The sequence below is a fragment of the Arachis hypogaea genome, chromosome 13 (assembly GCF_003086295.3).
Source record: "Arachis hypogaea cultivar Tifrunner chromosome 13, arahy.Tifrunner.gnm2.J5K5, whole genome shotgun sequence".
Lineage (NCBI taxonomy): Eukaryota > Viridiplantae > Streptophyta > Magnoliopsida > Fabales > Fabaceae > Arachis > Arachis hypogaea.
In genome coordinates, this window is record NC_092048.1 from 123,233,526 (window position 1) to 123,249,976 (window position 16,451).

General features: G+C 32.3%; 2 protein-coding genes across 2 annotated transcripts; both read right to left on the reverse strand.

The window, feature by feature from the left end:
- Positions 1–1,793: 1,793 nt before the first annotated feature.
- LOC140177708 (uncharacterized) lies at positions 1,794–9,916 on the reverse strand. The gene is made up of 5 exons (XM_072210855.1): positions 9,259–9,916; positions 3,794–3,874; positions 3,267–3,628; positions 2,595–3,152; positions 1,794–2,315 (listed from the first exon to the last, which is right to left on the reverse strand). The coding sequence occupies exons 1-5, from the start codon at positions 9,914–9,916 to the stop codon at positions 1,794–1,796; spliced, it is 2,181 nt and encodes a 726-aa protein (XP_072066956.1).
- A 1,347-nt stretch (positions 9,917–11,263) lies between these two features.
- LOC112735346 (uncharacterized) lies at positions 11,264–11,743 on the reverse strand. The gene has a single exon (XM_025784893.1). The coding sequence runs from the start codon at positions 11,741–11,743 to the stop codon at positions 11,264–11,266; it is 480 nt and encodes a 159-aa protein (XP_025640678.1).
- Between the last annotated feature and the right edge of the window lie 4,708 nt (positions 11,744–16,451).

The following is a 16,451-nucleotide window of genomic DNA, read 5'->3' on the forward strand; positions in this document are numbered from 1 at the left end:
TGTGAAGAGGGGTTGTTGGCTAAACCTTGCTAGTGCTCCTGGGCGGGCTATATTTAGTCTCTATCGTTCTTCTTTTAAAGGATTTAAATCTATGTTTTTGAAAATTGGCGTGGTTGAGGGCGATTTTCCTTGGTACATTGATCACTGTTTGTTAGAGAAATTCCCTTTGTTCTGGGTTCCACGTCCTAGGCAGATTCTGGGTATGGATGTGATGGAGTATGAGAACGAGATGCTTGTGGAATTTTTAGTGAATAATGTGTCGTCCTCTTCTCTGTTTTCTGTTGTGGATATGCTTGATCTTGAGTCTGATAGAGACGCGTTATCTGAGTATATAGGTAAATGATTTGTTTTATTAGTTTGCCTGTTTTAGTACTTTGTGTTTGTTTTATCTTTTGACTATCTTGTACTTTTGTAGTTGAAAAGGCGCCTAAAGTGACTTCAACGAGTTTGCGTGCGTTTTTCCGCTCGAAAAATGTTGAAAGGCAGAGTTCTAGTAGTCAAGCTGCTGCTGAGGTTGGTGCCGAGGTTAACCAGGGATCTCCCGTAAGAAAGGTGAACTACAAAAGGAAGAAAGTAGAGAAGAAGGAGAGGGAGACTGGTGGGGCCGAGGATATTCTCGGGCCAAAGGTTGTTGATTTGGAAAAGGTAAAACGTTTTGCTGATAGTTAGAGGGTTCTGCATGGCTTCACGGAGAGTGAAGACTTATCTTCTGTGTGGGGGGAGCAGTTTGATTATTCTGCTTTTGCTGATGAACGTGCCCAGAACCCTTCTGATGTGAAAGTTGTTCATGATGTTGGTGATGTCGGGGTGGCCCAATATCTGCAGGTATTTGTGTGTTATGTAGTATTTTGGTCTGTTTCTATACTGTTTATCTGATTGGGATTGTGTCTTCGTTGGTCAGGTTATTGGAGTTCGTTTGATGTGTATAGGTCGGACGCAGGAGCTGAAACATGCGCGGGATGCCTTTGATAGGGCTTCTCTGGCTCAGCTTATGCAGGAGAACGTTGAGAAGTCTGGTAGGCTTCATGATGCTCTTGATTTGGTGAATGTTCTCCAAGAGAAGTTGACCACATGTGAGAGAGCTGAGAAGGAACTGAAAGAGAAGACTGTGGCTCTGGAGGCGAGGTTGATAGTTCTCGGAGCCGAGAAAAAACAGGCTGAGGCGGAGAAGGAAGATCATGGTTTGGAAATGTTTTCGGCCGGATTCGAGAGGGCTGTTGAGCAGGCCAAATTCCTTGCTCCTGCTGCTGATCTTTTGGGAATGGATCCTTGCAAAGTCGTGGTGGGGAATGAGCTGGTTGAAGATGAAGATGGTGTTGAGGGTGAGGGGGAAAACCCTGATGTTTGACTGTTGTAATAGGTAGTAATGTGTATTTGTCTGACTTATAATCGCTTTTTGTTATGAACTGCTAGTCTTGTTTGTGAAAATGAAGTAGTACTTTGATGTTTGCTTTTGAGAATCGGTTAATTTTGGGTAGAGTACGAGAATTTGTACATATAGCGTTTTGTCTAATCGACTGGTTTGTGTATGTTTGGTATTCCATACTTTTGGTATAGTTTGACTTTGGTTTTTGGTTAGCTTATTTGATGTTTGGGTTTGTTTTGCGACAGTCTGAGTGTATCAGAGCAATGTGAATAGTATCTAAATAGTTGTTTATTTTAGTTTGTGCTGTGGGTGATTTGAAAAGAATGCGGGGTGGTGTGCCTCATTAAAACCTCTCCAGCAAAAACCCTCCTTAGGGATAAAATCTGGTAGTAGGAAAAAGAGTGCATCACCGTGCCCGACTTATAGACTAGCTGAAGTACATTTTGAGGGAGGCTATATTCCAGGTGTTTGGTAGTATAGCTCCGTCGAGTCTTTGTAATTTGTATACGCCTTTACCGACGACTTTCTGTACTCTGAATGGTCCTTCCCAGTTTGCGCCTACTTTGCCATGTCCTTGTGGTTTTCGTATGTCTTCGACTTTTCTGAGTACGAGGTCTCCTTCCGAGAATGTTCTTTGTTTGAGTCTCTTGTTATATTTCCGAGCTATAGCTCGTCTTGCCGCTACTTGTTGTAATGCGGATATGTCCCGAGTTTCTTCTAATAGGTCTAGTTCGGTTCTTCTACTTTGGGTGTTGTCGCTTTCATCTGCGTTTGTAGTTCTGGTGTTTTGGAGGGATACTTCAATTGGTATCATTGCATCACTTCCGTAGACGAGCCTGAATGGTGTTTCCTTTGTTGTTGATTGTTCGGTTGTGTTATAGCTCCATAGTACCTCTAGGATGAGTTCGGCCCATTCTCCTTTTGAGTCGTCGAGCTTCTTTTTGAGACCCTACAAGATAATCTTATTGGCAGCTTCGGCTAGGCCGTTAGTTTGTGGATATTCGACAGAGGAGAACTGTTGAAATATTTTGAAATTTTGTAAAAAATTTGTAAATTTCTTATCTATAAATTGTTTACCATTGTCGGTGATGATAGATTGAGGTATACCAAAACGACATATTATATTTTTCCATACAAAAGAAATCATTTTTTCAGAAGTGATTTTTGCCAATGGTGCGGCCTCTATCCATTTTGTGAAGTAATCTATGGCGACAATTAAAAATTTAACCTGGCCTGGAGCGGGTGGGAATGGTCCGAGGATATCCAGCCCCCATTTGTTGAATGGCCAGCATATCTCGGACGTGTGTAACTGCTCGGCTGGGCTGTGGATGATAGGTACGTGGCGTTGGCAGTGGTCGCAATATTTGACTTTATTCGTGCAGTCTTGTTGTAACGTCGGCCAATAGTAGCCGGCTCGGAGGATTTTGGCGGCGAAGCTTCGGCCGCCGATGTGTGTGCCACAGACTCCTTCATGGACTTCATCTATTGCCAGTTTGGCGTCTGCTGTATTTAGGCATCGTAGCAAGGGTCTTGTGAAGCCTCTTTTGTATAGGTCGGTTCCGAGCATGGTGTAGAAACTCGCTCTTCGTTTGAATCTTCGTTGGTCGTGGACATTGTTGGGGATATTCCCTGTTTGCAAGTAAGTGATGAAGGGTGATCTCCAGTCATCTTCCTGTGAAATGTTCAATATAACACTAGGTTCTTCGAGTGTTAGTTGGGATAAAATAGGTGGCGTGGTTTGACTTCTTGTTGTGGCTAATTTTGAGAGGATATCTGCTCTGTCGTTCTGTTCCCAGGGTATATGAAATATGTTGAATTTTTGGAAATATTTGACAAGGTGGTTGGTAATGATGTTGTATTTTTCTAGTAATGGGTCTTTTACCTGAAAAATACCTGTTACCTGTTGTACTACCAGCAGAGAGTCACATTTGACATCTAAATGTGTTATTCCCATTGTTTGGGCTAATCGAAGTCCTGCAATTAGAGCTTCATACTCTGCTTGGTTGTTGCTTGCGTGAAATGTGAATTGCAAGGATTGCTCGAACTGTGTTCCATGTTCGTCTTCGAGGAGTATTCCTGCTCCGGAGCCTTTGCTGTTTGAAGCTCCATCGACGTATAGTGTCCATGTGTTGCTTTTGGGGTCTTGTTCTTCTGTAGTGAGCTCTGCAATGAAGTCGGCTAGTGCTTGGGATTTGATGGCTCCTCTGGATTCGTATTGTATATCGTGTTTTGACAGCTCAATCGACCATTTGATCAGCCTTCCTGCTAGCTCGGGTTTTGCCAGTATTTGTCTTAAGGGTTGTTCGGTTCAGACCACGATGGTGTGACTTTGGAAGTAGTGTCGTAGGCTTCTAGCTGTCGTGATCAGGGCTAGAGCTAGTTTCTCTATTTTCGAGTAACGGACCTCGGCATTCTGTAATGACTTACTGACGAAGTATACCGGATTTTGTTGTCTTGCTGCTTCTGTTACTAAGACAGAGCTTATAGCATGGTTAGTAATGGATAAATCTATACCAATATATAAAGGCAATACCAGAGTTTTGTGTCCAATTTTGGTAGACATTATTTGTCCTCAAATAATTTATTTTACAAACTAAAATTATGGACAAAATAGTAAAAATATATTTTTGTTTTTAATTAAAAATCATTAACCCACAAAAAAAGTCAAATAACTACCTACTAAAATGAAAACAGTTTTGTTACTTCTATTAACTTCCCACTAAAATGAAAACAGTTCTGTTACTTCTATAAATATAACAACACATCTTCCATTGCCTCCATCCACTGCAGTTTAGATTTTACTTTTCTATATTTTTCTTGCTGTTTGGTTCTTCTCCTTCCTTCAACACTCTCGCCTCCATCCTCTTCCATTGCATTCATCCACTGCAGTTACAAATTTTATTCAGTTACTACTTTTACGCATAACATTCACTTATATCTCTTCTTCTCTTTAGTTTACTTATTTAATCTATATTTTCAGTCATTTCTCTGCTTTTTTAATTTATTCCCAACTTTTGACGTATGAAAATATTACTGTATCTCCTTTTGTTTTTATCAATTTATTAGATTGATATATAACATTTAAATGTGACAAGATAAGAACTATGTTATACATTTTTTATTGTTTTAATCTTTATGATTATTTTCTTCTCTTTATTTTTCTATCTCATGAGTCATGTAAGTTTTAATTTATTATTTTTCATATATATTATACGTCTAACAACAATATATAGAGTCAATACAGAGAATTGACTGACTTTGGTGTCTAATTTTTTGGACTATATTAATCCTACAATAAACTATTTTGGAAACTAAATTATAAGGACAAAATAGACATAAAATTTGTTTTGAAAAATCCAATAACTTCCTACTAAAATGACAGTTTTAAAAATGTAAGACAGTCTGTAAATTGCTAATAAATAAAAAGAAAATGAACTGGTATGAATATCAATATCTTCACATTCTTCATCATCTTCATGCTTTGTTTAATTCTATGTTAGTTTTAGTTTATATCGTTTGTTCTATCAATATCTTCATGCTTTGTTTAATTCTATGTTAGTTTTAGTTTATATAGTTTATTCTGTCAATGTCTTCGCATTCTTTATCATGTTCATATTTTGTTTAATTTTATATTAATTTTAATTTATATCCTTTTGTTTTGAGTACGTTATCCTTTTAGTAGTTTATTTTTTATTTTTTTGTATTTTTCTTGCTGTTCTGTTATTCTCCTTTCTTCAACACTCTCGCTTTCGTCTTCTTCCATTGCCTTCATCAAAGTTGTTAATTTCATTCAGTTTTACAGCGGTTACTATTTTCACATATAACATCCACTTATATCTTTTCTTCTCTTTAGTTTACTTATCTAATCTATATTTTCAATCATTCCTCTGTCTTTTTAATTTATTCTCAACTTTTGACATATGAAAATACTACTATGTCTTTTTTTTTATCAATTTAATGTAGAAAGAAATATTTTTTTGTCTTATCAATTTGATGCAGAAAGAACACAGTTTCTTTTTATTTGATATGTGTTTTATGTTTTTTATATGTCCTTACCTATCACTAATTGAATGAAAGAGTTCCATAAATATTTTGTTAACTTATTTTTTTTAAATTACTTTGTAATAATATTTTCTAAATTTTTTAAAATATTAATTATGTAGAGTATTATGTTCAAAATTTGAATACATAAATATTTACTTTGAAAATAAATTAAGTTATTAATTTTGTCTACCACAATATTATTTATTTTGCACATTGACTAAGTTATATGATTGGCATATATATATATATATATAGGACGCAAGAAAATTCGCACCCATCAAAGATTCGTTAAAACATTAATATGTTAATTTCCTAAACTATCTAAGCTATTAATTATGTAGAGTACTGAATTTGATATTTAATTATATAGAGTACTATGGTTGACATTTATTAATTTTCTAAATTGTATTGTAAAAAAATTAATTAATTTTATATTATTTGTTTGTCACATAATTAACATATAACTGATACAAAAAAAGCCTACACCTATCAGTAGAATGAAAAATTCTCACACATATTTTGTTTACTTCTTTTTTTTTTATTTGTAATCTATTTTACATTGGATAATATTATTTTTATTAATTATTAGTTCGACATATAACACAACAAATGTAGCAATATAAAAACTTTGTTAATTGATTTTTTAAATGATCTGATGACCTAAGATAAGAATTTTGTTAATTGATTTTGTTAATCTCTTTTTTATTTTTAATCTATTTTATATTAGATAATATTATTTTTTATTAATTATTAAATTTATATATAACATTTAAATGTGGCAAAATAAAAACTATGTTATACATTTTTTATTGTTTCAACCTTTATAATTATTTTCTTCTCTTTATGTTTCTAACTCATGAGCCATGTAAGTTTTAATTTATTATATATATATATATATATATATATATATATATTTTTTAATAGATTTTTTAATAGATTTTTTAATAGATTTATATACATTTATGTTTCTAACTCATGAACCATTTTATTTTAATAGATTTTTTAATTAATTAATTTTATTGTATTTTTCTTTTACTTTAAAAACTTTAGGGGTCTAATGATCTTTCGTTTAAACAATTCCAATTATACAATCAAAAAGTAGTTCAAGAGAATAGGTTTGAATTTTGGTAATTTATTAAGTCTAATTTTTATACAAAAGGTTAAAAATATTCTGAATTTAAAAAACTATTTAATAATAAAATTGAGTTTGTTCAAAATCGTAGAGAGAGAAAAAAAAGTTAAAATTTTTTAACTAATTACAAAAATTCACCACCATCAAAGCCATTAAATTTGAGTATATTAAGTGAGGATTAATAAGAAGCAAACCAGAACGATAAATCTAAAAGTTTTCAAAACTATTTTATGAACAAACAAAATAACAAACAAAATAATAAAAAGATTCGCATTAGATTATGAAAGTTAATCTCATCCTTATAATACAATGGCATTATTTCAAAATATGTAAAATAAAATAATAAAGTGCACTTAAATTAATGTGCACAATAAAATAAATGTAAAACTTAGATAGTAGCAGTCAAATATGAATAGCAATGGTTTCCTTTTGTCCCAATGTACTATATTAAATTGCGACTTAAATTTATAATTATTAGTTTAAAAACTTACAATTATGTATTTTTTTTATTATTTTAGTTAAAAGTAATATATGTTGATATTATTTTTTAGGATTATTGACATCAAATTTTGATAATTTGAAAAAAAAATTAAATACTTTATATCTTACTTCTTTTAACAAAACTTCAACAACTCATAAAAGTTAACAGAACAGATAGTTATAAATCAAAGTGATAGACAAGATTGAAAGTTGCGATAATAATACTTGGTGATAATTAATTACGGTCGGGTGAAGAGAAGGTGGAAGGAGAAGAAAAAAATGAGAAAGGAGAACAAGGTAATATAATAATGGCGATGAGACCATGACAAGTATGTGTATAAAGAATAATAATAAGAAAAAAAGTGTTTGATATAATAAAGGGATATAATAAAATATAAATTAATAATTTTAAAAAAATAACAAAATTAAAGATAATTTAAAAAAATTAAATATAAAATTAAAAATAAAATTAAAATATTTTTTATCAATTAGAATTATGCATGAAGATAAATAATAGTGTTTTAAATACAAATTTTTATCTCAACTTCAAATTAAATACTATTAAAAATAAATAACTAAACTTAATAACGTTTATAAATAGTTAATTTGTAAATAATGTTTTTAAATTTTTATTTTGATTTTGTTACCTATAATAACAACATACTAAATTTGTTTAATATCTTATTTAATTTAAATTTATAAATTTTATACGTTCTAAAAGTTAATTTGATAATTTGGATAAAAATTTTAAATGCTTTATGTCTTACTTCTTTTAGCGAAACTTCAACAACTCATAAAAGTTAATATAATAGATGGTTATAAATCAAAGTGATAGACAAGATTAAAAATTGCGATAATAATACTTGGTAATAATTAATTACGGTCGGGTGAAGAAAAGGTGGAAGAAGAAGGAAAAAATGAGAAAGAAAAATAAGGAAATATAATAATGGCGATCAGATAATGATAAGTATGTGTTTAGAGAAAGATAGTAAGAGAAAGAATAATGTTTAATATAGTAAGGGGATATAATAAAAATATAAATTAAAATTTTTAAAAATAATGAGATTAAAAAAATTTAAAAATTAAATATAAAATTTAAAAAAATAAAATATTTTTTAACAATTGGAATTATGCACGAAGATAAAGAGTCTTTTGAATATAAATTTTTATGTCGGTCTCAAATTAAATACTATTAAAAATAAATAATTAAACTACTTAATAAAGTTTATAAATATTAAATTTGTAAATAATATTTTTAAATTTATATTTTGATTTTGTTACACATAATTTTTAATTGAATAATATTGAAGTGTTTAAATAATTATTTTTATGGTCAACAAATTGACAGTTTTTCAAAACTCGAAAAGTTATTGATAAGGAGATGTATGATGAATTATGAATGATTTTTTCTAAATACATAATTTTTATACTCTCCTATTTTTTTATTAATTATTCTTACAGTTTAATATTTAAAACAAAAAAAAATAAGCACTCACATTTCTTCTATCTTTCACTATTTATAAAAAAATGAAGGCCTCTTTATATTCAGATTCATATTTTGACCTACCACTTAAAATATATGAAGACAAATATGAATATTCATGACATTTAAGTAAACATTATTTTTTGTAAATAACTAACATATATTTTGGTTTATGTATACTCTTTTTGAATTAGGATAATGTTATTATCATTTTTTAAACTATATTTTTTTTGATAATATATATACCTCTGATCCCTATTGCGAGCTTTTATAATTTAATATTTTAAAAAAAAATTATAGTAATTTTAATTTTAATAAAATATGATATAAATAAGGTCACGTCAATATTAAAATAAAAAATACTTATCTAATAAATTTAAAGAGGGAATAATATATTAACAAAAAAATAAAATTAATTTTTTAAAAATAATAGAAAAGCAGCTGAACAGGCACGATAGTGCCTGTTGAGCCGCTAGTATAGATAGAGTGGTTTACCTGTTTCTGGAGTTTGTAGGATTGGGGGAGCTGAGAGTATATCTTTGAGCTCAGTGAAGGCCTTTTCACAATCCTCGGTCCATTTGAACTCCTGTCGTTTCCTTAGATTTTTGAAAAAATGGTGGGATCTGTGAGCTATCCGAGGTAGGAATCTGGCTAGTGCTGCGAGCCGGCCAGTTAATTGCTGGACCTCCTTCACTGTCTTTGGGCTTCGCATATTCAGGATTGCTTAGCATTTTTCTAGGTTTGCCTCTATACCTCGGCAGGTGAGCATGAAGCCGAGGAACTTACCACTTTGTACTCCGAATGCGCATTTATCTGGGTTGAGCTTCATGTTGTATTTTCGGAGTTGTTGGAATATCTCTGTTAGATCTTCAATGTGTTTTGACGTGTCCTTTGATTTGGCCACCATATCGTCAACAAAGACTTCTATGTTTCGTCCGATTTGATTTGTGAAAATTTTGTCCATTAGTCGTTGGTAAGTAGCACCTGCATTCTTCAGCCCAAATGGCATGACCTTATAGCAAAAATTTCCGTTATCAGTAATGAAAGCAGTTTTATCTTGGTCGGTTTTATGCATGAGGATTTGGTTATAGCATTGAAAACCAGAGGAATTGTCGACAAGCTTGTCAATGCATGGGAGGGGGTATGCGTCCTTTGGACAGGCCTTGTTGAGGTCTGTATAGTCCACACACATCCTCCACTTACCGTTGTTCTTTCTTACCATTACCACGTTGGCTAACCAGGTGGAGTATCTGAGTTCTTTGATGAAGCCAGCGTTGAGTAGCTTCTGAGTCTCTTCCAAGGAGGCTGCTCTCTTATCAGTGCCGAGGTGTCGTTTCTTTTGTGCTATGGGTTTGACCGCTGGATTGATGGTCAGCCTATGGCAGATGACGTTAGGGTCTATTCCTGGCATGTCTGTTGGGGTCTATGCGAATAGGTCGGCATTTTTTATTAATAGTTCGGTCAGTTGGTTCCGCTCTTGTTCCTTAAGCGCGCTGCCGAGGTATGTGTATTTGGATTTGTCTTCCTTGTGTAGTTGTACCTTTGTGAGATCGTCTGTTGGCATTGGTCGCTCGCTATGGTTGGATCTGGGGTCTAGGTCAGCCAGGGCAGGCAGCTGATCCGAGTTATATACTGCCTGGATGTATTGCTGCTCCGTTTGTTTTGGCTGTTCATTCTTTAGGATGGCGTTGTAACATTGTCTAGCCTCTCTCTGGTCTCCATGGATAGTAACAACTTTGTTGTCCTGTGAAAGAAACTTAACACACAAATGCACAGTGAAAACAATGGCATTGAATGCGTTCAAGGATGGTCTGCCTAGAATGATGTTATATGGACTTCTGCAATCTACCACCAGATACTGTATATCTACGGTCTTACTGTTGGGGTATTCCCCGAAAGTGGTTTGTAACCAGATATAACCACGGATGGAGACACGCTCACCCGAGAAACCTACCAGCTCTCCAGAGGATGGTTGGAGGTTCTTGTCGCTGAGCTTCATCTTTTGAAAAGTTGAATAGAAAAGTACGTCTGCGCTACTTCCTGGGTCTATTAGGATCTTTTTTACTAACGGTTTTTCGACTTGTGCTGTGATGACGACCGGGTCATCCAAGTTTCTGTCGTTTGCTTTGTAGTCGTTGGGGGAGAATGAGATCTCCGGTCTATCCTCATTGGTCGGTTGGGACACGGCGGATTCTGTTATCGTCATCATAGCTCGGTATGTCCTTTTCCATGCCGAGTTTGTGCATTCGCCACCTGCAAAACCACCAGAAATGCAGTTTATTATTCTGCGTGTTGGATTGATATCATTGTCTACCTTTTTCTCCTTATCCCGGGGGTTAGCGGTTGTCTTGGGTTGTTGGCCGTGGTCATCTGTGCTTTGCTTCCTTCCTCAGGTCTCGATGTATTTATCCAGCAACACTTGGCGGGCAAGCTTTTCGAGGACATCCTTTGCTATGACGCAATCGTCCGTGGTGTGGCCGTACTTCTGGTGGAAAGCACAGTATTTCGATCTGTCCACATGTCGCTGGTCTTGGTACGTGCCAGCCCTATTAGGGGGTTTGATTAGCTTTGAGTGTAGTATATCTTTTATGATGTCCCCCCTTTTTGTGTTGAAGGGAGTGTAATTGTCGAATTTGGGTGTTAGCCGGAACGCTTTTGTGTCTGATCTGTTGTTCGGTTGCCTGCTTCGCCTTTTCTCGTCTCTGTTTGGGGTTGATTTGTCTGCTCTTCGTAACGCTCGGAATTCTTCCACCTCGATCTAGGTAGTTGCTTTCTCGCGGAACTCGGCTAGGGTTTTTGGTTTTGCGATGACTATGGATTCTTGGAATTTTCCTGGCCGGAGTCCGCTCTTGAGGGCGTGGAGGTGGACCTCGGGATTTAAGTTGGGTATTTCATTGGTCGCTTCGGCAAATCTGGTCATGTAATCTTTCAGGCTCTCATTTGGTCCTTGCTTAATGGTGCTTAGGTAGTCCGAGTTGTGAACGTATATCTTGGATGCGGCGAAGTGGTTGACGAACTGATCTGCTAGCTCGTCAAAGTTAGAGATGGAGCCTTCAGGAAGGTTGGAAAACCAAATAAGGGCGGCTCCGTCTAGGAAGGTTGGGAATGTGCGGCATAAGATTTGGTCAGAGTCCTTGTTCATGAACATCATGGCTTGGAATTTGGTGACGTGGACGTTTGGGTCTCCTATTCCGTTGTAGGGCTTTAAAGTTGACGGGAGGGTGAAGTTTTGGGGCATTTTGAAGCTCATGACTTTTTTGGCAAATGGATTAGTCCTCTTTTTGGTATTGGTGGTTTGGGAATAGTCTGTTTGGCTTCCGAGGTATGCTGGTCTTCGTTGTCCCTGTTCTCGACACTTTTGTGTTCTCCCTTGCTTCGATCATGCCCCATCTATCGTAGAAGGTTGGCCATTTTCTGGTTTTCAGCTCTGAGGGCCTCATTAATAGCCAAAATTTCCGCCTGATTAAAGGAAGGGGCGTGGCTTTGCTCGTCTGCCATATGCAGTATCCTACAATGGGAAATGAGGGAGTATACGAAATATGGGAAAAGTGGGGTTAGATAAAAAATCAAACGGCCCCACGGTGGGCGCCAAATGTTCCTGTGTGAAAGTAGACTCCGAGGTATAGCCCGCTCAGCTAACGCTTGAACTGACTTTTCTTGGGGTAAAGAGTGTGGAACGTCGTCTTCTTGTGGGGAGGCGGCGTTGGATACCTGCAAAGGGACTCCAACGCTCAAGTAAGTATAAGTGTGAGAGAGTTTAAAGTAGAAATTAGAATGAATTGCGTACCTCTAGATCAGTAGTTCATTAGTCTTTTATATTGAGTTTGTTTAAGTGATTTGTTATATAAATCAGTTATTCGTACCTTTGTTGCAGGTTTGACGGGATCTGAGGTTTGTTGTCATCCGGATTTGTTGGGATGATACTGGCGTCGGATGAGGTAGTTATCTTATCTCTGCCAGCTATACTTAGTTCCAAGATTATTGTTGTTGTGGGCTAGGGTTTTAGTAACGGATCAGTAGTTAATATGACTACACCTATATTTATAATTAATCGGTAATTTTTACCTGTGCTTGACAATGGAGTTGGGATAGGAGTTGTAGATATGGCAACTTATTTTCTTTGTCAAATCATCTCTTGATAAGTTGCACGTCTTTTATCTAGGTGTTGTTGTTGCTCATGTTTTATCTTCTTCGCCTAGCATATTCTGTCCAAGTGGGTCGACGTTGCCAAGATTATTGATTTATTGAATTTTTTATTTCTATTTGTCTATCAGAACATAAGGTATGAAACGAAAAGAAAAACAAACAATTGCAAGTGAAGCAGTTTTTTAATCTTACCTTACGATTGAAAGTGAGCAGTTTTTATAATCTTACCTTATGATTGCAAGTGAAGCAGTTTTATAATCTTACCTTACGATTACAAGTGAGCAGTTTTTATATAATTCTCTCGTGGGTTAATGCAGAATTTACAGAACGTGGTTACGTGACTGAATACGTAATTTTAGATTCTAAAGATAAGGGTAAAATAGGAAAAAAAGAATTGGATACCAAACTTCTCTATTCGCTTTATATACTGTTATAGACAAGGCAACATAATAATGACGACAAAACAATAATAGTTATACATGTAAAAAGAATAATAAAAAAAATAATAGTGTATGATATGATGAGATGATATAATCAAAATAAAAATTAATAACTTAAAAATAATCATAAAATTAAAGATAATTAAATATGTTTAATATAAGATTAAAGAAATAAATATTTTTAACTATTAGAATTATGCATAACGATAAAGTGGATTTTGAATTTAAATTTTTAAATTTGTTTCAAATTAAATAGGATTGAAAAAATAAATAAATTTAATATATAAATAACTAATTTGTAAATAATGTTAATAAATTTTTATCATGATTTTATTACGCATAATAACAATATAATTATTTTTCCTTATTTTTTAATTAAAATTTATTTATTTTATATTTCTTACAAATATTAAATTACTTAAAATATTTTATTTTTTTATAATTTATTTTTTAATTGTTGAATAATTTTTTAGAATTATTGATATTAAATTAGGATAACATTTTTATCTTTTTTTACTATATCTTTTTTCGATAACATATACATATCTTTAATATGTGCTTTTATAATTTAGTATTTTAAAAGTTTTTTATAGTAATTTTAATTTCAACAAAATATCATATAACTAAGGCTATGTTAATTTTAAAATGATGAAAAAAAAATATTTATTTGACAAATTTAAAGGGTGAATAATATATTAACACCAATACTAAAATATGATATAAATAAGATCACGTCAATATTAAAATAAAAAAATAATGATCTAATAAATTTGAAGAACGAATAATATATTAAAAAAATAAAATTAATTTTTTAAAAACAATAGAAAAGCGGCTAAACAGGCACGTTAGTGCCTGTTGAGCCGCTAGTATTATCATAACGTCTATTATTATTTTTCAAAAGGTACCTGTATTTGGCAATGGAGTTGACATAGAAATTATATCAACTCCCTTGTCAAATCCTCTCACGATGATTTGCGGGTATCCTTTCTTAGTAAATGCATGTTAGAACCGAAAGATAGCAAGATGCGGAAAAAACGATCGACAACAGTGAAAAATATTTGTAAGTGGAGTAGTTATTTAATTTCCTCATGATTGCAGCAGTTATTTAATGGGCAGTGGCGGAGCTTAGTTCAGACAAGGGGGGCCATGGCCCCCCAAACTTTTTATAAAAAATTTAGTAGTACTTTTTTAAAAGATAAAAAATAGTTCAATTAACTTAAATACTTTACTATGACTTAAAGTATCTAATAAGTTTAATAAACAACACTCTCTCTATCTTTAAGTTCAAATATAAAAAATTAGATTTTTTTATTTATTTAATTTAATATTATTTTATATTTTACTATTTATTTAATTTAATTTTTTATATGATAAAAAATAATAGAATATTCAATAAGTATTAATATTATTGTATTTGTATAAATTGATAAAAAAATTCAATAAATATTATAAATTTTAATATTTGTCCTTCTAATTTCTTCTTTACATATTTTACAGGATATATATTCAAATTTTTATATAAAATAATAATGAAAAATCAAAGAATTGATACATTTTTTAAGAGGAAGGCTAACATTTAAGAAGGAGAACATATAACTTTTACAATATCAACACCTGAAGATAGTTCTTCTACTTTAATGAATCACGAAAAAAGTGACATATAACCTTCAAAAGTTCAAAAAGTTACATCTGATAACTTTAACCTTAACTTTTTGGAACGAGATCTTGAAAAACGGCTTTAAATTTGGCAATATCACCCAAATCAGAGATGAGATTAGGCGAGCTTATCTTAAATGGGTCCATATCAAAAATATTTTGACAATTATTTTCTATCTGCCCCCCAAATTTTATTTCAAGTTTCGCCACTGTTAATGGGTTAATAACTTTTTTTTAATTAAAAACAAAAATGTATTATTACTATTTTGTCTATAAATTTGATTTGTAAAATGAATTATTTGAGGACAAATGGTGTCTATAAAAATTGGACACCAAACTCTGGTATTGATTTTATATATTGGTATAAATTATAAACAAAAATGTATTATTACTATTTTGTCTATAAATTTGATTTGTAAAATGAATTATTTGAGGGCAAATGGTGTCTATAAAAATTAGACACCAAACTCTAGTATTAGCTTTATATATTGGTATAGATTTATGAGATAAGAGAGAACGTGAATGAAGATGAAGTAGTGGGAGTTTTGTAAAGCAGAATATCTGACGTATACTAGAGAAGGTTATTAGGAAGGATAAAAGTGAAAAAAAATTTGGTCACCAAAATAGGTTTTGCCATTGTATATTGTTATAGATATGTAACATAGTATATTAGAAATAATTGAAAGTTTACTAACAATAAATTAAAGCTTTTAAAAAATAATAATTTATACCCACTAATATTATTACAGTTCTATCTATTACTTTGATTTGGATCAATTTTACTATTATTATGAGTATCTGAATGTTTAAAAGCAAATCTATTATTGGCATGAGATTAATATATTTTTAAAATCTATTAATGTATTCAATAATATTAATAAAAATGAGATAAGAAGAGAAAAATGGGTAAAAGGTGAAGGATAACAGGTGAAAGTTACGTTAAGGTGGTCAAGTGAAGTAATGGGAGTTTTTCATAAATGAATAACTGACATTAAGTGTAGAAGTTGATTAAAAAGGGTAATACTGAAAAGAAATCTTGGACACCAAATCCATGTATTGCCATTATATATTGTTATAGATATTGGTACAAAATTACTGTGTAATTTAAAAAAAAAATATTGCCCTCTTAAACTATTTTACTTTTATTCTTTTAAAAGCATATCCATTGCAAAAATTCTGTATGAATAATTTACATCTAATAAAAAAATTTTAATGAAGCAACTATAAAAGATGCATAGAAATTTTTTTATTCAACATAACTGACGAATGTATGAATTTCTTTTTTAATAATAAACCTATTTAAATTATTTTACTTTTAACAAATTGAGGATGGTTAATGACTATGGTCATTTGTCTAATTGTAGTTAATCGGACTACGCCTATATTTATAGTTAATCGGTAACTTTAACTGTGCTTTACAATGGAGTTGGGATAGGAGTTGTAGATATGGCAACTTATTTTCTTTGTCGAATCATCTCTCGATAAGTTGCACGTCTTCTATATTGGTGTTGTTGCTCATGTTTTGTCTTCTTCGGTTAGCATATTCTGTCCAAGTGGATCGACATTGCCATAATTGTTGATTTATTGAATTTTTTATTTCTATTTGTCTATCAAAACATAAGGTAAGAACCGAAAAGAAAAACAAACAATTGCAAGTGGAGCAATTTTTATAATCTTACTTTACGATTGAAAGTGAGCAGTTTT